Consider the following 24,463-nt stretch of genomic DNA (forward strand, 5'->3'; position numbering starts at 1 on the left):
GGTAAACTTTGCCTTAGGTCTCATTCTTACTGACTTCTGTCCCTCCCTTGTTCATTTTAATCCCTTCTATCACAGGTCTCCTATGGGATTCCTTTCTTAGTTAATCATTTGCATAGACTCATCAACCCAGGTCTGTTTTGGGGGAACTCTGACTTAAAACAGATCACTATCTCTCAAGACAGTTTCTTAAACACTCTACACTTGCAGTCTGACTTATACAACTTGCTTAGCAAATCCTGGTAGTAGAGAGGCAGATGTTACCCTGAGTATCCACAAAACTATATACCTTTTGTACTTAATTATTATATTCAATAATCATATACTCTGAAGGCAATTCTATCTAAGGATTAGAAATGCTGTTGTGTGTGCTCTGTCATGTCTGACTGACTGTGACCCCGCGGACTATGGCCCACCAAGCTACTCTGTCCATGGAACTTTCCAGGCAAGAATCCTGGAGTGGGCTGCCATTTCCTACTCTAGGGGATCTTCCCAACTGTTAGAGCACTGCAAACTATATACATAGGCACCAGAATAGAATAGGATTATCACCTCCATTTTTCTAGATGCTATGCCTTTATTAATGTAACCTATAATTTCTTTAGCACGTTGTTATCATATGGCCCTACTTATTTGCCTTCATTGAATTTCTTTGTTTTAAACCATATGATGCTTATACATGTGTTACTTCTCTTGCAGCTTCTCCACCTTGTATTCAGGTTAGTATTTTGAACCCAAGTTCAAAGCTTCTTTATTCCTATCAAATTTAATTTTAACCATAGTAGGCCCATTGTTCTGGCATTTATTGAGTCTGCAGTGCATTTATCCTCTCTTTCCCTTCCTTAGAAATATATGCATATCTGTCTAATGATCTTGGATTCACATTCACTACATTTGTATTCTTGTTCTTTTGGAATCACTGGGATCCAAATGATGAGGTTTTTTTATTCTATTCTTTTTTTTTAGTAGCAAGTCATGACCCTTTATACAACTTGTCTTGTCAGCAAAGAATATGAAGAGCCTAGGAAGGAGAAAGCTACACACATATACACAAAGGCTTTCTAGCTACTCTTTTCCTCAGAGAATACAAACACCTGCCTGATTATAATTACAGACTTGGTTCCTTGGCAGGTTGCTAATCCAAACTATTTATTCTAAGCACAGTCCTAAAATTGCTCAGAGCATGACAAATATGTGAATACCTAGGTGATTCGCTGAGTAGCCCAACAGTTAAATTGTTTTACCACTTCCTATAATCATGGCCCCAAAAAAGGTGGATGAATGGATTATGCCTGCATATTGAACCAAGTGAACCTTTCGGGATGATTTTCTAAAGTCACAGGATTACAACACCTCCGTCTTAAAAGTGAGCTTTGTGTTTGGCACTAATAATGGCTTCAATTCTTCCAATAGGAGCCTTCCTCTGCATCTGGCTTTGATGTCCTTGTAGAAAAAGAACATGTCCTCAGGTACAAGCCTCCTGCATGTCCCTACACCCAGGGCCACGATGTTGCATATTCAGTCCCCCTCCTCAGTATATGTGGGATGGACATGAGCCCTGAAAGCCCACCTTCAATGGAAAAGCTGGCAGAGCTGGGTTGCCTGAGTATACCATGCAAAACAGTCCATCTGCCAGCTCTCTGCAGTGGGATCCTCCCAGAGTGCTGGGCGGGAGGGTACGAATGAGGCACGCACTCACCTGGGACTGGCCTGTCACTGGGGTGCCATTGTTCAGCTGCAGCAGCCCGTTCAACCCATCTCTGTAGAGTGTAACGGTGTGCCAGCCCCCGAGTTTGATTTTGGTCTCACTTACAATGATGGCGACCCCAGTTCCACAGTTAAACCTGTGGGGGAAGAAAAGAAAACTCTTAGATCAAAGTGAACGTGAAAGTCGCTCAGTTGTGTCCAACTCTTTGCAACCCCATGGACTGACTACACAGTCCATGGAATTCTCCAGGCCAGAATACTGGAGTGGGTAGCCATTCCCTTCTCCAGGGGATCTTCCCAACCCAGGTATTGAACACAGGTCTCCCACGTTGCAGGCGGATTCTTTACCAGCTGAGCTACCAGGGAAGCTCACTACTGTGTTCAGACTCAATGGATATTTCCAGGGTGGTAATAGCTTCATTGAGAGCCAGTCTGTTCAGAGTTAGGCTTATGGGTATCAAGGGCTGTTTAAATTCGCATACAGAAAAACTTCCTTAGAAAGACGCCTCTTCCCTAGGACCACCTCAGTCTTGTCTTGAGTCTGCCTGTAGGACCTTTCAACGTGGGGCCTCCTTTAACCCGACTTTCTCTGTAACTCAGAGAATCCTGGGCAGCTAAGATCCTCTCTCTCCTTCTCAGAGATGGCTGGATACTAAACATGGATTCAAGGTGAGGAGAATTAGAGCTTGAGTCACTCTGCATCCGGGGATTTCTCTGGGGACTTCCCACAACTCCCAAATGACAGCCTCAGTGATATTAATAAAATGTTGAAAAAAAACCCCAAACGAGTCTTCACACTTATTTTGGCAAGCTGGGCAGCACCGCCATCTGTGTTCAGCTGGGCCTGAGTGCAGGTGTGGTTTCCATGGGAAGCTGCGGCTCAGAGCGGGTGTGGGTGGAGAAGGAGCATTCTCAGACAGTTGCATTATTCTTATTTTTTTCCCCCCAACCTCCGTATGTCCTGGGGCGCCCTCCGGTCACTACACCTGACATCTAGAATTCTGACCCCTTCCAGCCAAGTTCTAAGCAACCACCATAGCACCTCCCCCTCAGGTCCCGAGGCTGTTAGAGGGGACTCTGGCCATGACACACAGGCTGTCCTCTCCAGGATGTGCACTAACTGCAGCCGGCTGCAGGCCTCCCTATGTCTCCTGATCCTCAGCGGGCAGGAATGGCTTGGAGAGGCACTGCAGCACTGGCTCACCTAGAGGGGGTGCTCTCAGAATCACACAGTAGGAGTTGCAGAGATGGAGAGCTGCTACTGGCAAATAACCAGCAGGGCTAGCGCAGTCCTTCAGATCCTCCAAGCGTTAGAGCCCACGAGGTTAGGGACCACTGCCCTGGATCCTACTAGCTGAACTCAATCTCCCATCAAGCAATGCATTTAGCAAAGGATGCAGGGGGCAGGGGCATTTTCTACCCCGTGTGGAATGCTTCGCAGACAGTCTTATCTCTCTTAACCAAAAGTAATTTTGGTGCTGAAATAATCAAAAAACAATAATGGTTGGTGCTTACTGAGTGCTTGCTATGGTTCAGGCACTGCTCTAAGTACTCTTATGTATTAATGCATTTAATCCTCACAGTAACCTTGGGAGGTAACACAGAGTTGGAGGGGTTAAGTCACTTGTTGAAGGTCAGGTCACCAGGGAATGTTATCATGGGGACTCTTGACCAGTAAGCCATGGAGAAGCACTTGGCTGACCTCATCAAATAGTCCCATGTACGCCTCTCTGAGGATGATTAAAACCCTCGCACATCTACAGAGCTCTGCCTCCAGAAAACCACACAGAAACCAAAGGTGGGTGGCTTCCAAGATGCACTGGGACACAAATGATCTGGGCAGAGGAGGTAAGTCAAACAGTCCATCACAGTCTGGAGGGAAGATGGGGATATGGTCTGACTCTCTAGGAACCTCCAGGAGGCTGTGGGCTCCTCTCTGGGCTCTGTGGCTGTCAGCTGAATCTACTGCAGGGGACAAGGAGAAGGTCCCAGGCTTCTTCCCATCGCATCCACCAGAGCTCCGGGAAAGAAGGAACTTGATGGGCTTTGGCTCACTGCTGCACCCCCAGGCACTACCGCAGGGCCAGGTACACTGTGGGGGCTCAAGAAAACATTTGCTGTTGAGTGAATGAATGATCACAAGGTTCCAGACTCAAATTTCAGAGGATACCCGAGTATTTAGTGGACTGGTCCAGGCTCCATAATACACAGTTCCTTTATTTACACTATAAATCGAGTATAGGTTTTGTTCACAGTACAGAAAGGAAAACATATTGTAGGGTAGTGTTAAACATTCCAGGGGTTTCTGCCAAGAATCACCTGAACTGGAGCGAGCGCCGGATGACAGCCAGGGACATGAAATCCCCCCTGCCATGCTCATTCTCCCCGCAGTAGAGAAGTAAGCCGTCCTCTGCCTCTGCCTGTTATTACACAAACAAAAGCCACACGAATAATGAGCATCTCCGCTTCCACAGAGGGCCACCCACAAACACTCATGGACACGAAACTCGAGCATCTCCCCAGAGGTCCTATTTACAAGCATGCAGACTCCAATTAATTCCCAGGTACATAGTTCCAGTTCATTTTCAATAAACAAGGGGCAGCAATATAAACAGTGTATGAGGAATTTGGCAGTGACGTGAGAGGAAGGCAGCCCCATATCTGACCCACTCTTTACTCTTCCTGGACCCACCAGCAAAGCCTCAGGGAACCATGTGCACAGAGGCCGTGGTCCCACGGGGGCTGCTCTCATCCTCGTCAAATCCTATTCTCACCAAAGAGCATTCCAGTTTTTCCTTCTTTTTTTTTTTTACTTCCCAAGCACATTTGCATCTTTCCTTGCATTAGGAGAACAAGACAAACAAGCAGCGCATGGACTAGTTTGGTTTTCACCCATGCTGCCTGCCCTAGACTGGGACAAGTCATCTTGTGGATTCTCAGCACTCTGACCTTAAAGGGGACTTGTTTCCGTATCTCCAAACCCAGTCCTGTCATCTGAGATGCCCAAAAGAATGCCTTTAAGCTGAAGGCACTGCAGCTGATTCATAGTGAAGAGCATCTATTGGGCTGTCACCACCTGCCAGGGCTGCATATAGCTGGTTTTGTGCAGGTGCAGTCATAACAAGGAAGATTGTTTGGGCTTCCAGTAAAAGGGATTTGGGGATGAAGAATGCATTTATGCCTTCTGAAATCCTGGCCTGGTCACGATTATGAAAGTCAACTGAAAAAACAAATGCACAACCTAACAGTTGAGAATTATGTTTTATTTGATGGACTTGAGGACATTATGCCCAGGGAATAGTCTCTCAGAGCTATTAGGCTTAAAGTGTGAAAGTGTTAGTTACTCAGTTGGGCTCAACTCTCTGGGATCTCATTGGACTGTAGCCCAACAGGCTCTTCTGTCCATGAAATTCTCTAGGCAAGGGTACTAGAATGGGTTGCCATTTTCTTCTCCAGGTGGTCTTCCCAACCCAGGGACTGAACCCTGGTCTCCTGCATTGCAGGCAGATTCTTTACCATTTGAGCTGCCAGGAAAGCCCTGTAAGTCCTCAGCAAATCTGCTGAATGAAACGTAATTCTCATCTTTTAGGTCAACATGTGCAGTATGGCTGGAACCCAAACATTCTCCTCGGGAACTTTCAGACCAGCCATTTCCATAGTCCGGTAACATACACAACCCACTCTCCCTTTGGTGCCACCCTCGAGTGTGCAAATGTGTCCATCGTTCTCGCTGCCCTGTGAATGCGTCCACCCTCTGCTTCCTCTCCCCTTCTCCTTCTCCCTTTGATGCAGCACATTGCTGTGTTAAGGTGTCCAACAGGCACTCATAAAAGGATTAATCCTTCTTACCCTAAATTCAAGAGTAATTTGAAATGCCTGGTAAGAGTTCTTCAAAGGTTCAAACGTTACATAGGAATGACCAAAGAACTGAGGATACTGTATAACAATATCTGAAAAAAGAAAAAGAATGCTGTTTGCTCACTTCTTCAAATGCATAACATCAATACACAACGCCATTGCTTGGATGTCATTAAGTAAAAATTCTGATTGTCTACTAAGCCTAGCTTACCATCTTCACTTCTCTACTCTTTACCCCTAGGATTCTCATTCCTGGGGGCATTGAGCTCCCGAAGTTCTTAGAGAGAAATCAGATCTTTGGAGATTGTTACTTGCCACTCTAAAAAGAAATCAGTGGCTTAAAGGCTACTGACACCTACTTTCACATTGCACAACTGTGTAATATATGTTGGCTCAACTAGTATCCTTCTTAACCTTCACGCACAGATTTCTGCTATATTTTTTGTAGAAGAGGTGTCACAAAAGTAAACCCACTCCCAAGGTGCCATTGGGATGATTTATGCATTGCTCCAAAAGGAGTACATGTTTGGCACATACAGGAATAGGGCTGCTATCCAACTAGGAGCAACGGAAGATTCACATGTGCCCTGTATTGCTAACTAGCTAGTTTAATAACTAAAACATGAAGAAAGGGCTTATCTTAGGAAAAGGACAAGAAGGAACCTTGTGTGGACTGCAACACTGCTCTCTGGCTCCCTATAGGGTTAACCCACCCCATGTTGTCCACCCACTCCCCCAGGCACCTACCTTCTGAGCAGCTCTCACCACCTTTGCCCAGGTTGCAGTGACATCGAGAACCCCCCCAGGTGTAGTCATTGACGCAAAAGCTGTCAGCAGAACAAAGAGTTTCATCACAAGACATGTCAAAAAGCCTTGGCATCATAGCCACACCATTCTTTCCCTTCCTGTCCACTGGAGTGGGCTGCAGAGCCACTGCAGCTGTGGGGAGAGATGCTGGGGTTGGGGGGACAAGCCTAGAAACAGTCATTGGGTTCGGTCGAGGTGCCATCTTGGATTGCACAAAAAATTTCTTATTCCCTTCTTTGATAGCAGGAAGTGGTTTAACCTAAAGACAGAGAAGGAAAAGAAGTTCAGGATTAACATGGAGCAAGTAATTAGACTGCCTTATTTATGGTTGATGTCTAATACATGAAACTATAGTTATTTTGATATTTCCCAAAACCTTGGGAGGTAGAGACGGCAAATAGTACTGACTCCAGTTTATAGATAAAGAACTTCAGGCTCAAGACTTTTAAGTACCTTCCCCTGTATTACTCAGAAAATCAGTGCTAAAACTGATATTATATGATTTATCTTTATTACAACATCATTAAGGCACATTACTTTTTCAAGGAATTGTTCATTTCCTTATCAATACTGACTTTATAAAATTTCACTTGCTTGGAATCTAAATATGCTTTTGCCAAATGGTGAAGTCAACAAGCAGAGGCTGACTTTAGAACATCGGCATAGTTGGTATCTAGTTACTATTCATTTACAATCACCTGCAGACTAATAGTCAGAGGAAATAAACACGTTTTAGAAGCAAATGAGCCAATTTAAGTAACTCTTAATTAAGATGCTTGTGGTCCATTGACTAAACCGCTTTGTTCAGCAAGGAAAGAAAAACACCCAGGCTTATAAAGCAGGACTTCTTATTACCTCCTCAAAGGAAATATCCAGATCTAAGTCATCTTCAAATGTGTCATCATCCTCGCCAGCCTCTGTGTCGGTTGCATAATGGGGTCCATAGCGCCCACTTCCAGATTCCTCAGGACCTTCGTAGAGAAAGCAGCAGCCTGCAGTCAGCACCTGCCTTTGCTCCCTTTTCCATCCTAACATAGCCCATACACAGCTGTACTGAATGGATGGAGATACATCAGAAACACACAAGGAATTCAACACAGAAGAGGAAGCAATATTGAGCAAAAAAATATGGAAAACATTTAATCTCATAAGTAAGGAAATGCCCATAAAAAGCAGAAAGAGCTGCCATTTTATACCAACAAGACTGGCAAAGACAAAAGTCAGATAATAAAAAATATTGCCAAGGGGAGCTCCTTGGTGGCCCAGTGGTTAAGACGCCACACGTCCAATGCAGGGGCACGGGTTCACCCCCTGGTTGGGAAACCAAGATCCTACATGCCGCACAGCAGGGCCTGGGAAAAATGTCTTGCTACCTTTAGACCATGAAATTTTCGCACCGTGTTTTATGTCCCTGGATGTGTTCCAGTGTCTCCTGGTTTACAGTCTATGGATTTGAACAGCATTTGTATCCTACCATTGTGTGAAAATTGTATAAATCTTAATTGTCAAATTGGCTCACAGTGCTTTTCAGGTCTACTATATCATCCTACTTCTCTGTAATAGAAGAGAAGAATCTTCTATTACAGAGAAGGAATAATAGAATGTACACGCATTCTACTAACTTTTGAGACTTTGATATTGAAACTCCAACTAAAAACCTTAATTTATCTACTTAAAAAAAGTAATTGTAACGTATAGTGGAATTATATGTAACCTTGTTCTGAATTTTTCAAGTCTCTTGTAAATGTGCTATCATATGTTCACAATTAAAAATTAAAATTATAAAATGTATTGCCAAGGATGGAATCAATGGAGACTCATACTCTGATGTCAGATGTGTAAACTGGTATATCCTCTTTGCAAAACACATGGAAATACTTAATGAAGGAGAAAATGTTCATACCTTTTGATCCAGCAATCTCACTCCCACTTACAAAATATGGAGAAAATCTTTCCCATGTGTACCAGGAGACAGGAGCATAACACATTGGCAACATCATAATTTATAATAGTACAAAAGAACCTGCCAAATTTGCTATTTATAATAACAGTAACACCCCAAATATCTATCAACAGAGAATGGATAAGTGAATTAAAATATCTATGGAGTGGAATACTATGTAACAGGGAAGATGAATGAACATTTAATTGAGGCATTAGTTGAGGCATTGGATGAACATTTAGTTGAGACATTTAATGAGTCAACATGGTTTAATCTCACATGATTTTATGCAAAAAAAATGCAAGTTGCCAAGGAACATACCAGTTTGATGCCACTTACATAAAAATCAGCAGCAAGAAAAACTATATATTATTTAAGGATACATACACACATGCAGACTTCCCTTGTGGCTCAGACGATAAAGAATCTGCCTGCAATTCCGGAGACCCATGTGTGATCCTCAGGTTGGGAAGATCTCCTGGAGAAAGGAATGGCAACGCACTCCAGTATTCTTCCCTAGAGAATTCCATGGACAGAGGAGCCTGGCGGGCTATAGTCCATGGGACTGCAAAGAGTTGGACATGACTGAGCAACTAACACAAACATACATGTATATTTTGAGTTAGGGTACAGGACCCACTTAGATACCAATATCTGCAGACACTCAAGTTCTTTATATAAAATGCCAGAGCACAGCTGGCCCTCGGTATCTGCAGGTTCTGCATCCATGGTTTCAGCCAACCACAGATCAGTATGGAAGACCTATTGTGTATGTAATTTAAACTCTTAAGATAAGTAAAGCAGGGAGCTTCCCTAGTGGTCCAGCGGTTAAGAATCCACCTTGCAATACGGGGGATGTGGGTTCAATCCCTGGTCAAGGAACTAAGACCCAACATGTGGTGGAGCAACTAGGCCCATGTGCCACAACTACTGAGCCTGTGAGCCATAATGAAAAAGATCCCACATGATGCCCTGAAGATCCTGGGTGCTGCAACTAAGACTTGATGCAGCCAGATAAATATTTTTTAAAAAAGAAAAGAAAAACAAGGCAATGATCAAAAATACCTGGGAAAGGTTAGAAGAGGACTATGAATGAGGTTGACATTCAGGGTCTTTGAAAGTACTCTAAAATATTCTATTTCTTAAGGTAGGTGCTGGATACCCATGAGCATTTATATATTATACAAAAGCATAAACTAATATGTGTATAAATATACTTTTGATGTATGAGATATTTCTGGAGAAGAAAATGGCACCCCACTCCAGTACTCTTGCCTGAAAAATCCCACGGACGGAGGAGCCTGGTAGGCTGCAGACCATGGGGTCACTAAGAGTCGGACATGACTGAGTGACTGACTTCACTTTCACTTTCCACTTTCATGTATTGGAGAAGGAAATGGCAACCCACTCCAGTGTTCTTGCCTGGAGAATCCCAGGGATGGCAGAGCCTCGTGGGCTGCTGTCTATGGGGCTGCACAGAGTCGGACAAAACTGAAGCGACTTAGCAGCAGCAGCATGAGATATTTCATTAAAAGTTCTTTAAAATAAGAAAGAGACATTATTCTACAGCAAACACATCCAGGAAAAAAAAAAGGGTCCCATGTGACATCTTGGATGTCAACCATTTCCATCCATAGGACAGGAAGATCTTTCAAAACTGAAAGGTGGGTTGAGAAAAACTTGTAGGGGACAACACAGCTTATTGTTCCTTGAGGGATGGTCAGATTAACAGTTTTATTCAGCTGTCATCCAGAAAAATCTACTGATCTGAAAGTCCTGACTCAGGCTAAACACAGGAAGCCCTACCCTCATGGTCTGAGAGTCTTTCAAAGTGCTGCTCCCTAGCGCCCCCATGGGGCTCCTGGTGGCTTAGAGTAAGAGTGCTTACCTTAGGGTAAGGTATCAGCTGCCTTCCCTAATTCAGACAAACCAGGTACTGAACTTTATGGCTGTAACAACTCTGGCAACAGAAACTCACTTTTGTAGGTCACTGGTGATCATTAGTTATTGAATGATTAGTAAAAAGAAAGAAAATGACATTAAAAACATAAATTGAACGTAAAGACAAATCTGCTTTCAGAATAAACTAAGCCAAACATTTTTCTCATAAAAGCAAACTCACCCTCCTCTAAGAAAAATAGCAAGCAGATTGACCATGAAACTGAAGGAAATGACAGAAAGGGAGTGTGGGAAGCCTGCTCAGTGGGCACACTGCTGACCAGACATCTTCTCCTGTCTTAGGAAGAGGAGCATGTGGTCAGCAGGTGATCCACACACGGCAGGGAAGGTCCTCTTCTCAGGTATGAGGCATGTCTTGGTGGAGCTTTTCTCACCACCTCCACACCAATTTCCTAGTTTTATTTAAAGCAGCCCACATGTCAGCTGAAAATTCAAGTCTGTTGGTGCCAGATTTATACCTAGATGCAAATTCTTTCAAGCCACCTGCATCCAGCCAGCACAGCTGTGTGCCAGATGTCTACATACAAACATCCAGGAAGCCCCCGGGGGGGACAGCTCCCCCTTCTCCTGTCTCTCTGCATCTTTGTATCTTTCTGTCTCTCTCCCTGTCTCTTTCATCTCACCCTCATCACTCTCGATTTTTTCTTTGTCTCTTTTATATTTTCAGAATTGTTGAATTTCATTAGAAAGAATTCAAATGGTAATAAAAGAATTACTATCGCACATGCATGGAGAGAGATGGATTTATCTTCAGTAGGTGGGTCTCTGTGCCTCCTGGGTGCTCACTCTTGGCCCCTGCACAGTCTAGTCACTGTTACATAGTTACTGTTCTCATGGATGTCGAGACTCTCTGCATTTCATCTTATAATGCTCTATCCGGAAAAACATTTTCAGACTCCCACTGCCTACAAAATAGATGTCCAGGCTCTTTGGTTAAGAATTAAAGAATCTCAATGATCACAAAATCAGATTGATTATATACTTTGCAGCCGAAGATGAAGAAGCTCTATACAGTCAACCAAAACAAGACTAGGAGTTGACTGTGACTCAGATCATGAACTCTTGGTAGCAAAATTCAGCATTTAGATTGAAGAAAGTAGGGAAAACCACTAGGCCATTCAGGTATGACCTAAATCAAATTCCTTATGATTATACAGTGGAAATGACACATAGATTCAGGAGATTAGATCTGATAAACAGAGAGCCTGAAGAACTATGGATAGAGGTTTGTAACCTTGTACAGAAGGAGATCAAAACCATCGTCAAGAAAAAGAAATGCAAAAAGGCAAAATGGTTGTTTGAAGACACCTTACAAATAGCTGAGAAAAGAAGAGAAGCGGAAGGCAAAGGTGAAAAGGAAAGATATACCCATCTGAATGCAGAGTTCCAAAGAATAACAAGGAGAGATAAGAAAGCCTTCCTAAGTGAACAATCCTGGAGAAGGAAATGGCAACTCACTCCAGTATTCTTGCCTGGAAATCCCACGGACAGAGGAGCCTGGAGAGCTACAGCCCACGGAGTTGCAAAAGAGTCAGACATGACTTGTGACTAAATAAAGTGAATAATGCAAAGAAACTGAGGAAAACAATAGAACAGGAAAGACCAGAGATCTCTTCAAGAAAATCAGAGATATCGAGGAAACATTTCATCAAAGATGGGCACAATAAAGGACAGAAATACTATGGACCTAACAGAAGCAGAAGATATTAAGAAGAGATGGCAAGAATACACAGAAGAACTATACAAAAAAAGGTCTTCATGACCCAGATAACCACGATGGTGTGATCACTCATCTAGAGCCAGACATCCTGGAGTGTGAAGTGGGCCTTAGGAAGCATCATTATGAACAAAGCTAGCAGAGGTGATGGAATTCCAGCTGAGCTATTTCAAATCCTAAAAGATGATTCTGTTAAAGTGCTGCATTCAATATGCCAGCAAATATGAAAAACTCAGCAGTGGCCACAGGACTGGAAAAGGTTCGTTTTCATTCCAACCCCAAAGAAAGGCAATACCGAAGAATGTTCAAACTATCACACAATTGTACGCATTTCACATGCTAGCAAGGTCATGCTCAAAATTTTCCAAGCTAGGCTTCAATAGTATGTGAACCAAGAACTTCCAGGTGTTCAAGCTGGATTTAGAAAAGGCAGAAGAACCAGACAAACGGCCAACATCCACTGGATCATAGAGAGGCCAAGAGAATTCCAGGAAAATATCTACTTCTGCTTCACTGACCAAGTTAAAGCCTTGGACTATGTGGAACACAATGAACTGTGGAAAATTCTGAAAGAGATGGGAATACCAGACCACCTTACCTGCCTCCTGAGAAACCTGTATGCTTTTGTAAAGAAGCAACAGTTGGAACTGGATATGGAACAAAGGACTGGTTCAAAATTGGGAAAGGAGTATGTCAAGGCTGCATATTGTCACCCTGCTTATTTAACTTATATACAGAGTACATCATGCGAAATGCCAGGCTGGATGAAGCACAAGCTGGAATCAAGATTTCCAGGAGAAATATCAATAACCTTAGATAAACAGAAGATACCACCCTTATGGGAGAAAGTGAAGAGGAACTGAAGAGCCTATTGATGAAGGTGAAAGAGAAGAGTGAAAATGCTGGCTTAAACCTCAACATTCAAAAAACTAAGATCATGGCATCCCGTTCCATCACTTCATGGCAAATAGATGGGGAAGCAACGGAAACAGTGACAGACTTTATTTTGGGGGGCTCCAAAATCACTGCAGATGGTGACTGCAGCCATGAAATTAGAAGACGTTTACCTCTTGGAAGAAAAATTATTGCAAACCTAGACAACATATTGAAAAAGCAGAGAACTTTGCCGGCAAAGGTCTATATAGTCAAAGCTGTGGTTTTTCCAGTAGTCATGTCTGGATGTAAGTGTTGGACCATAAAGAAGGCTGAGCGCTGAAGAATTGATGCTCTTGAACTGTGATGTTGGAGAAGACTCTTAAGAGTCCCTTGGACAGCAAGAAGATCAAACCAGTCAATCCTAAAGGAAATCAACCCTGAATATTCATTGGAAGGACTGAAGCTGAAGCTGAACCTCCAATACTTTGGCCAAAGATGCCAAGAGCCGACTCATTAGAAAAGACCCTGAAGCTGGGAAAGACTGAAGGCAGGAGGAGAAGGGGCCAACAGAAGATGAGATGGTTGGAATGGCATCACCAGCTCAATGGACATGAGTTTGAGCAGTCTCAGGGAGATGGTGAAGGACAGGGAAGCATGGTGCGCTGCATTGAGACATTGAACAACAAAGATCACAGCTCCTCTTTTTCCTCCTTTATCCCGTCACCATTGTTTATGGAAACCTACCGCCTCTCTCATAGAGACAGGGACTGTCGGGTGCTTCACACCATACATTCCTAAACTTTACAATTCTCCTGCAGTGTAAGTCTGGTAGATTTCATTTTGCAGATAAGTAAATTAAATTCAGGGAAGTTAAGTGGTTTGACTAAGATCAAAAGACTGTCTTTTTCACACACAAAAAAATACTTTCTCTCAGTTAGGTCTGGCCTAACCAAAAGCCAGGTTTGTCTGGTCACTGTTTTCCCATTGCCTGTAAGAGAAGACACCACTGTGCAGGAGGCTGGGATTTATAAAATTAACATTTATTTATCATTTTTATTGTGCCAGGAGCTGTGCATATATTCTTTCTATTATCCTTGCCAAATCTTGATAAATAGATATTATTACTAACATTTTACCATGTGGAGATATCAACTGAGAAAGATTAAATAACTTGCTCAAAGGCACACAGACAGTAAACAACTTTATCCTTAGTCTCTTTTTGATTACATTATGCTACTTATGGGGCTTCCCTGATAACTCAGTTGGTAAAGAATCTGCCTGCAATGCAGGAGACCCCGGTTCGATTCCTGGGTCGGAAAGATCCACTGGAGAAGGGATAGGCTACCCACTCCAGCGTTCTTGGGCTTCACTGTGTCTCAGCTGGTAAAGAATTTGCCTGCCATGTGGGAGACCTGGGTTCGATCCCTGGGATGGGAAGATCCCCTGGAGAAGAAAAAGGCTACCCACCCCAGTATTCTGGCCTGGAGAATACCATGGACTATACAGTCCATGGGGTTGCAAAGAGTCGGACAGGACTGAGCAAATTTCACTCACATGCCACTTATGATCTGACTCCAAATTGTAGTTTGACTCTTTTTTTCCCCTCTTCCAAAGTCTCAATGGCCAAACTGGTCTACTAGTTGTTTCGTGAACACAACTTGTTTTCTTACCACAAGACTTTGGTTAATGCTCTTCTCCACATCACCTAATTTCCCCTTTCCTGTATCATAACATGTAGTTTACCTACCCTTCCAGTTGCATGCACTCTGTAGAGACAGAGCTGAATGTGTATCATCCAAAGACCAAAATCAAGCAATATTTTAAAAAGAGAACATCAGACTATTCATGGGGAAAAAATGGTGACTCCAGAAAAGATGGAGCTGCCAAGTCCTATAGAACAATTCTTCCATCTTCTCCTCGGTGGGGCTGTTCACCCACGGATATGTCTCTAATCCTGAGCTCAGAATAAGCATCCATAGTTTAATGAATTCAATGGATATTTAAAATGGCATTTACACTTTCTGGAATCCTTGTGTTTCTCAACTCAAATGTGAACGCCCTGAGGGCAGGACTATATTTTAGATTTCTTGAGATGCCTCCCTATCCTCCATTTAACTCACGCTTCACACATTCGCCAACAGCTAAGACGTCCACCAGGCATGGAGACACTCGCAGCACGGCACGGCGCGACAGTGGCAGTCTGTCTCTGCCCTGTCCTAGCCCACCTGGTTACGTCTGTTTAAGTGGTGGAATATTGGGGACAAATCCTTGTGTGGTGAGATGCTGCCCCCAAATCCAACAACATTCTCCCCAGACTGTCACCATTCCTGTCTCCTTCCCCAGCCCAGAACTAGATGTTTAGAGTTGGAAGACCATTGGGTCCAAAATTCTCATTTCATAAATGTGGAAACTCAGGCCACAGGAGAGATGTGAACTTAATACAAGGTCATGCATCTCATGAGCGGAAAATTCAATACCAGAAGCAGGCCGTATGACCCTGAATTCGATACCCAGAATACTCTAGCATACAAATGTCTCGACACCAAGCATATAAGGCACTTCAGCCAGACGGATATAGTGGAGCCAGGGAAGGTAACTGAGTCCTCGTCCTGCCCCTTAACTCATCCTAGGAAGGAAACTCTACATTGAAGGAAAGGACCATTGCCACCGCTGTGAGATGGTACCGTGATGAGAACACAAATGACTCCATTCTCTGCTCATTTTGACAAGGAAAATAAGACATGTCTTGTTCAGCGAATAAGATTACTTAGTCTCTATAATCTTTGCTTCTGTTTGACACTGTATGTAACATATCTCTTTGAAGCCAGAGGTTACTGCTCTGTTTGGGGAGACAAAGGGTGTGAGATAAGAGTGGGACGAGAATGTGGAATTACAAAGTCTTAGAGTCAAAGACAAGTTTAGTAGAAAGACCTTGGAGACTGGCGAGCACAACAAGTCAGTTTCACAGAGGAGTAAGCTGAGGCTCAGAGAGGCCATGTGACTTGCCCAGAGAGGCAGCTCATCGGTGGCAGAGCTGACCTATGGTTCTGGACTCTGGATACTGCACTCCAGTGCTTGCTGCAGTATCTCTTCTTGTCTCACAATCATCACCACTCCCCATTTTAATAGGAAGGAAATGAGCGGAGAGAGGATGAGACAGTTACAGCATGAAGACAGCTCGAATGAAGACCCCACTCTTGTTTTCTAATGGCCCCACCTCCTCAGATCTCAAATCCACTGCTTCTCTGAAGATTTTGCCAGTGATGTTTCTAAGTGAGCACAGAACATTCAGTCCAAGCCAGTGATAAGTATTCTCCCCATAGCCTGGGGTTATTGTAATTAAAGTGCATAACTTATCTCTCTCCGCTTGGCACTTTGTTAATTAGGAAAAGAGAACATTAAAAAAAAAAAAAAAGAGCCATTTATTTAGAACGAGAATAGTCAAACCATTGACTGAATACAAAACAAGTTCAAGGGTTATTGCCATGAGGAAGATTGATAAACAAAAGACAAATTTCTATATTAAGGGATGACTTATTTTTTAAAAACCTATGTGCTTGTTTTTATAGAGGTTATACCATTTTTTTCTGATGTATCAACATGATATAGTTGGAAATACCCTAGTCATGGAAACCAATAATTGGGAAAGAGACATAAGTGACTGTGTGACCTTGAATGAGTCATTTAATCTCCTTGGGTCTCATGGTTTCTAATAAAATAAGGAATGGGATTGGATTTGATGACCTGCTGGCACTAACTTTCTGTGATCCTAAAGTTTACCCTGTTGATTTAGACATATTACAGGCATCCATTCCTCCAAGAGAAGTTTGAAAAAGAAACAACCAGGGAATTTCACTTATGTGGATAAAAAAGAAAAAAGGAGTTGGTTTAGCACAGAAGTTACACACCTTGGGGATTGTAACTTTGTTCAACATTATAAGCCTCCTAGATGATGTGAGCTATCATTTATCAGAGTTCATCTTCATTCATAAGAACCAGGTTGTATTTGGGACCCTTTACTTAACCACTCTTGTGAAGGATGAGAAAGGAACACTCATTCTCCACTCCTGAGGCTGCAGTCATGAGAAGTTTCCTGAAATACTGCTGGATGCTTGGCCAACCTTTTCCCTCCCTACAGAGGCAGAGACAGATGCTGAGTAGAAGCATTTGGTCCATATTTCCAAACAGAGTGAAGCTCATCTATCAAAGGACCTGGGAGGTGGGGAGGAACTGGGGGCAAATGGGTCCTCTCCCCACCTTCCCTCTCCGCCTCGACAAGTGGAAAGCAGTGACCTGGGAAGATATTAAAACTGATCTCTCTGCAAGCCCAAACTTTCCCTCAGGTGGGTTCCATAGGCTGGACTGGGCAAAAGGGAGCTTGTGCCTTAAGAGTAAACAATGTCCTCTGATCCAGCCTTTATCATAATTATGGAAAATATTCCATTCTGTATCTTCTGAGTTTATTTCTTATTTCTCAACTGGTTCAGAAAATGGACCAGGAGAGGAAGTGTGACTCACTGAGCATCCTCAAAACCCCAACTGCAGCCTTGGTGACACAGGGACTCGGAGGGTCTGCAAGAATGCTGAATGGTTTCCTTCACTCCTCCCTGTTCCACAAACAATCCTTCTGGTTCTTTTCTTTCCACCTGAATGAAGTAATTTATGGGTACAATTCTATGGTGGTAGGGGCGGGGTGGTTGGGAGACAGTGGCTCTTAAGAACCAGCCATAGGCGCATATGTTTGTTCTTTCCCATTCATCATGCTTCATGAAACTCTTATTTGACTACAGCCCAAGAATGGCATGCCAGGCATCAGATGACCTCGAGAGCCCTCATCTCAAAGCTTCCCCGACTCCTTTATCTTTATGCCCGCACACACAGAGGAGGCGCCAATTGCATAACCCCTGTGGAGAGTTGTCTTTTGAAGAACATAAACCAGTCAACCAAGCACAACCCACTGTATCCTTCAGCCCTGGAGGCCCCCTTTCTAAAGATAATGCGGCCGTAGAAAGATAAGCAGATGGCCAGAAACCAAGGTGTTAGGTACCTGCTTCTCTACTACCTGCGATGGCAGAGACACACAGGCAAAGCATGATGCGAGAGGTGGCTGTAAACCCAGCAGGATAACCTCAGGCCATATTTCATCATGGTGTGCTGAAAATTTCAAATGTGGAACTTTTGTAACTCCAGAGAATAATGAATACTAATTTACTGACAACATTCTGTAGGGCTATTCAGGACCTGAGGTGGAGCGGGCAGTGTACAATTTAGATAGGCAAGCAATAGTGTCTGGCAGGGTTACATATACAGCAGGCTCGTATCATTTAAATAAGAGAGCGAGTGAATGACTGTTGTCTGTTAGAGCTAAATCTTCTTGCAGGGTGCTCTGCACATGATAAATGTAAAATAAAATGTCTGTTGAAAGACCAGCTTTAATCTGGTATGTGGAAATGTTTTAAGTGCCTAATCATTCTTTTTCACTGGGAGTTTAGCAGTAATTCTCAACTGACTATTAATAACAGAAAACCATTGTCCATAGCATTAGGAGGATAACAAGGCTTAAAAAGTGAGAGCTCTTCTCGTTCTGCAAGATATATATCAAGTGTATTGGCTTTCCTAGTGGCTCAAAGAGCAAAGACTCTGCCTCCAATGTGGGAGACTGGGGTTTGATCCCTGGGTCGGGAAGATCCTTTGGAGAAGGAAGTGGCAACCCACTCCAGTATTCTTGCCTGGGAAATCCTATGGACAGAGGAGCCTGCTGGGCTATACAGTTTGTGGGGTCACAGAGTCAGATATGACTGAGTGGCTAACAATTTCACTTTCATCAATTGTTTGAGTTATCTGATTTTATTATTCTATAATACTACTAGCAATTTGTCCTAATAGTCAGATGTATAAAAACATTCATTATCATTAAAACATTATTTTAACAAGTTTAATGGCATGTTCTCTGTTCGTGGGGTGAATTTATACTTGGAAATATGGAGTCCTTGGTGCTCTTCACATGAGTGGTGGGACTGGAAGCAGGCTGGAGTGAGCTGAGTTAATGGGAGGCTGGAAAAAAGTAGAAACAGTAAATGTAGATGTTTCAATAACTCTACTTCCCTGGTGGCTTAGATGGTAAAGCGTCTGTCTATGATGCGGGAGACCTGGGTTCGATCCCTGGGTTGGGAAGATCCCCTGGACAAGGAAATGGCAATCCACTCCAGTACTATTGCTTGGAAAATCCTATGGACAGAGGAGCCTGGTAGGCCACAGTCCATGGGGTCACAAAGAGTCGGACACAACTGAGCGACTTCACTTTCACTTTCAATAACTCTAGCCTGAAGGAAAGCAGAGAAATAAGACAGTAGGTGGAGGGGCTGCGGGGTTCAGGAAGTCTTTTCTGTGAGTATGAAATACATGTTTGCATGCTGATGGGAATGATCTAGAAAAGCAGAGAGTGAAAAATGGGTTGTGTGGGAGAGACTGGGGTGGGGAGATGGGGTGGGGTGCAGGTAGCAATCTCCAATTGGCTTAGCATCAGACAGGGCTTGGTTCAAATCTTGCAATTAGAATCAGGAGGCAGAAGAGAGAGACTGAGAAGAGTCATGCAAAGCATTTTTTTTTCCTCATTATAAAACCACAATTCAAACCACTTTTATAGTCAGTTCAGTTCAGTTGCTCAGTTGTGTCCGACTCTTTGCGACCCCATGAACCACAGCACGCCAGGCCTCCCTGTCCATCACCAACTCCCGGAATTTACCCAAACTCATATCCATTGAGTCAGTGATGCCATCCAACCATTTCATCCTCTGTTGTCCCCTTCTCCTCCTGCCCTCAATCTTTTCCAGCATCAGGGTCTTTTCAAATGAGTCAGCTCTTCACATCAGGTGTCCAAAGTATTGGAGTTTCAGCTTCAGCATTGGTCCTTCCAATGAACACCCAGGACTAATCTCCTTTAGGATGGACTGGTTGGATCTCCTTGCAGTCCAAAGGACTTGCAAGAGTCTTCTCCAACACCGCAATTCAAAAGCATTAATTCTTCGGTGCTCAGCTTTCTTTATAGTTCAACTCTCACATCCATACATGATTACTGGAAAAACCATAGCCTTAACTAGATGGACCTTTGTTGACAAAGTAACATCTCTGATTTTTAATACGCTGTCTAGGTTGGTCATAACTTTCCTTTCAAAGAGTTAGCATCTTTTAATTTCATGGCAGCAGTCACCATCTGCAGTGATTTTGGAGCCCAGAGAAATAAAGTCTGCCACCATTTCCACTGTTTCCCCATTTATTTGCCATGAGGTGATGGGATTGGATGCCATGATCTTTGTTTTCTGAATGTTGAGTTTTAAGCCAACTTTTTCACTCTCCTCTTTCACTTTCATCAAGAGGCTTTTAGCTCCTCTTCACTTTCTGCCATAAGGGTGGTGTCATCTGCATATCTGAGGTTGTTGATATTTCTCCTGGCAATCTTGATTCCAGCTTGTGCTTCTTCCAGCCCAGCATTTCTCATGATGTACTCTGCATGTAAGTTAAATAAGCAGGGTGACAATATACAGCCTTGACATACTCCTTTTCCTATTATAGTCAGTATTCATTACAATTGCTCAATATTCCTTATATAATGATTCCTTTGGTAATTTCTTCTTGCAATTGTATCCAGAAAAAAACCACTGTTTTCACTGGAATATTGGTTTGCATCCTTTGGTCACACATGGAGAGTTCTCTCAGAACTTGGTTTCTTTCTCATCTTTGCTAATAGGAAATCCAGAGTGTAGTGACATCCAGGACTTAACTATCTCATCTCATAACAACTGTGTCACCTGTTTGGTTTCTGATCATAGTATTTCTCTTTCATTAATATGTGTGAGTGTGTGTGTGTTTGTGTGTGTGTAAATATTCTCAAACAACTTTGTACATAGGCGAAATAGAAGTGATTTAAAAATACGTTTGCTGTCCATTTCACACCTGTGACTCGTTTGTTCTGCAAATAGAAGTTTGTGCCTCTTCTTCACTTCTCTCACTTCTCTCCTCCCCACCCGCCCCCTGCCCTCTGACAGTCGCCTGTGTGTTCTCTGTCTGCATCTGTGCTTCTGCTTTGTGACGCTTGTTCACTTGATTCTGCTTTGTAGAGTCCATATGTAAATGAAATCATATAGTATCTGTCTTCCCCTGTCTTACTTATTTCACATACTACCGTCTAAGTCATGTAACATCTTTCTACAGGGACATATCATAACTGGTGTTCATTTTGAAATGTATAGAAACCACTATGCTGGGTATCACATCAGGAAGAAATACAGTGTTGTGAGTCAATTCTACTTCCAAAGCAAAGAAAAACAAACTCACAGAAAAAGGCGTCAGACTTGCGGTTACCAGAGATGGGGACTGCAGGAGGGAAAACTAAATGAAGGCAGTCAAGAGGTACAAACTTCCAGTTAAAGCATAAATAAGGACCAGGGATATAATGTAAGCATCATAAATATAATTAACACTCTATATATTATATATGAAAGCTGTTCACAGAGTAAATCATGAGTTCTCAGCACAAGAAAAAATTGTTCTATTTCTTTAAATTTTGTACCTATACGAGAGGACGGATGTTCACTAAACTTACTGTGATAATCTTTTCATGAGGTATTTGTGGTAAACCATTCTGCTGCACACCTTCAACTTTTACAGTGTGGTATATCAATTCTATCTCAATGAAACTGGAAGGGAAAGCACACAAAAAATACATTCAACCATCTTGAGCAAACTCACATCCCCAAAGCTTGCACGGCCCCAGACGACAGCCTTGTGGAAGAGACCGTTGGTGATAACTGAGCTAGGGAGGGCCCATTAGTGCCCCATCACGATGAAAACAACTCCTGCTTGTAAATACTGTCATAAAAGCCAGTCCTAAATCAGGGAAGGGAGGCTGGTTTTGGCCTTCAATCCAACCCCCAATCCTGCTCAACAACTCATTGAAAACTCCATGGAGAATCTGTGGCAGGAGCAAGCCAGCCTCTCCCTGAGACGTGAGATTAGCTGTGCCCAAGAAACGTTTTCAAAATGAATGGAAGCATGAGTCATCTGGTCTGGTTTTCAAATAGATGTTGTGGCATATTGATTACATCAAGACACAGAGAGTAGAGGAGGAACCAGGGGTGCCACTGAGGGTCTCCAAGCATTGAAGCCTCACAAAACTTTCTCCACCAGAGAGAAAATCACGACATACCCACGCCGAGAATTCACTGTCTAAATGGAATTATCCAGTGGACTCACCATGAGTCACTTTCTAAGGGAAAAATTTCTGCAGGGATCTGAAACCTACACCCTCAGAAAATACCATCTAGAATCTGCTGAGCAAGGGAATAAGAGAAAGGGACAGAGCAAGCTTCCCTCCTAGCTCAGCTGGTAAATCATCTGCCTGCAATGCAGGAGACCTGGGTTCAATTCCTGGGTCAGGAAGACCCCCTGGAGAAGGAAATGGCAACCCACTCCAGTATTCTTGCCTGGAGAATCCCATGGACAGAGGAGCCTGGCAGACTACAGTCCACGGAATTGCAAGAGTCAGACATGACTTAGCGACTAAACCACCAGCAGCACAGAGCAGCACAGGCAGCCTCCCGGGGACAGTGAGTGGAGCTAGGACCCATTGGCCAGGGTGGAGGCCTCATGCTATGAGGCCAAGGGCAACAAGGTAGAGAGGCTAGTGGGGCTAAGACCGTGGAAGATGGTGGATGTTGGGCTAAGGGGTGTGGCCTTGATCCTGTAAACAGTGAGGATCAGGAGAGGAACAGCCAATGGAGACGCTTTTACATTAGCCCCAGGTGGCTCAGTGGTAAAGAATCCGCTTGCAATGCAGAAGACGCCAGAGACGCCAGTTAGGTCCCTGGGTGGGGAAGATCCCCTGGAGGAGAAAATGGCAACCCACTGCAGTATTCTTGCCTGGAGAATCCCATGGGCAGAGGAGCCTGGAGGGCCACAGTCCATGGGGTGGCAAAGAGTTGGACACGCCTGAGCGCACACGCACTAGCAGAGAGTGCAGGGGCTTTCTGCTTTCTCCCTCTGTGCCCCTCTGTCTCTCGGGCCCCTGCGCACCCCTGAAGACCTCCCTCATCACTCAATCCAGAAATCCTTTTGCTTGGATTCTCCTGTTTCCCATCCTCTTTGGAGAAATCCCACTCAACTCTTCCCAGCCATGCCCAACAACACATCACCGTGGAATCTTTGCCAACCCACCTCCCAGCTCCCAGATCCACAAAACAAACCACTCTCCTCCCTGTGCGGCAGAGCCCTTCTGTATGCTGCCCACCAAGTGTCTGCTCCCTGGACTGGGTCCTGAACCTTGGGAGGGAAGTCTTGGCTCAACTCTCTTTGACAAGGATGTGGCAAAAATACTTGTGGAATTAAGGGCTGATCCTTTTTGGTAACTTCGATAGAGAATCCATCCTCACTCTATGCCTTAAAGGGCTGATATGTTATTTATATGAAACTGTATTCAATTTCCTTATTATTCAAGCTGCACATTTTAAACCCATTAGCAGAGAGTAAAAATAACTCACTGGGACCTGACCACAGTTTTCAAAAATGGAACCAAATGAAACACATAAAGCTCTGAATTTAGCATCCGTGAGTACTGCTCTGTGAGGCGTTTGCACGCACACACACGTATTTAGAGATATATTTGTGTGCTCTAGGCTGCTATGAGAATTGTATATTCTTACTGTGGGCTGCCATCCAAAAAAGTTTGAGAAAAATTCTTCACTCAAGTTGATTTTCTGAACGTCAGTTAATTTTCCAGCCTGATTGCCATTTTATTTTGAGCAAGGCTTAGATTTTCTCATTTTATTTTTGACTTGTAATAGGATTTCTCAGCCTCAGCACCACCGACAGTTTGGGCTGAATCACTTTTTGGTGTGTGTGTGTGTGTGCGTGTGTTTGTGTGTGTGTTTTGAGGGTGGGTTTCTGTGCAATGTAGGGTATTTAGCAGTATCCCCAGCCTCTCTCTCCAAGGTGCCAGTAGCACCTTTCCCCAGCTGAGACAGTCAAAAATGTCTCCAGAGTCCGCCTAGTGCCCCATAAGGGACCAAATCTCCCTCAGTTGAAAATCATAGCCTATGGTGCCCAAAATAAAGCTGAGCATTCAGGCAGCTGTAAGAAACGCATGAGAAAGATCTGAAACAAAGATCCTGCAGGGACCTATTGCAACGGAAGATCTGGAAACACTGATCCCCAAAGATTCTTAATCTCCATCAGGTTTATAACCAGGTCCCTCTAGACCACTGTCTGACTGCACAGAACGCTATCAGTCTAAGCACAGGGTTTTCACGAGGTGGGTGTGCAGCAGGACTCAGTACATGTTCATAATCAGAAGGAGCTCTTGGAAGCACCAAGAGAGGAGAAGAATCCTAGAACTTCCGGCTGAAAGACATAAAGTCTTGCGATGGAGGAAGCATCTCAGGAAACTCATGTGGAAGGTCCCCACTTGGGATCATGGAAACAAAAGTCCCTCAGCTCTAAACAGGAGCTACGAATCCCCAGGAGATGGGTGAGAAACGAAGCGTCAGATGGTAAGACGTGACACTGCTCTTACATGGAAAGGCCCAATCATGCCTGCAAGAGGGGTC

The 24,463-nt window shown here is 43.6% G+C and overlaps 1 protein-coding gene across 1 annotated transcript in view; it reads right to left on the reverse strand.

The window, feature by feature from the left end:
• Nucleotides 1-24,463, reverse strand: part of EGFLAM (EGF like, fibronectin type III and laminin G domains) — a 189,197-nt gene that overhangs the window by 49,660 nt on the left and 115,074 nt on the right. Inside the window, exons 8-12 of the mRNA XM_004017034.5 lie at nt 7,225-7,340; nt 6,310-6,628; nt 5,554-5,654; nt 4,024-4,124; nt 1,697-1,841 (exon numbers count right to left, since the gene is read on the reverse strand). Coding sequence (XP_004017083.3) covers nt 1,697-1,841; nt 4,024-4,124; nt 5,554-5,654; nt 6,310-6,628; nt 7,225-7,340 — 782 coding nt within the window. The remainder of the gene's footprint in view (nt 1-1,696; nt 1,842-4,023; nt 4,125-5,553; nt 5,655-6,309; nt 6,629-7,224; nt 7,341-24,463) is intronic.

The sequence above is a fragment of the Ovis aries genome, chromosome 16, assembly GCF_016772045.2.
Source record: "Ovis aries strain OAR_USU_Benz2616 breed Rambouillet chromosome 16, ARS-UI_Ramb_v3.0, whole genome shotgun sequence".
NCBI lineage: Eukaryota > Metazoa > Chordata > Mammalia > Artiodactyla > Bovidae > Ovis > Ovis aries.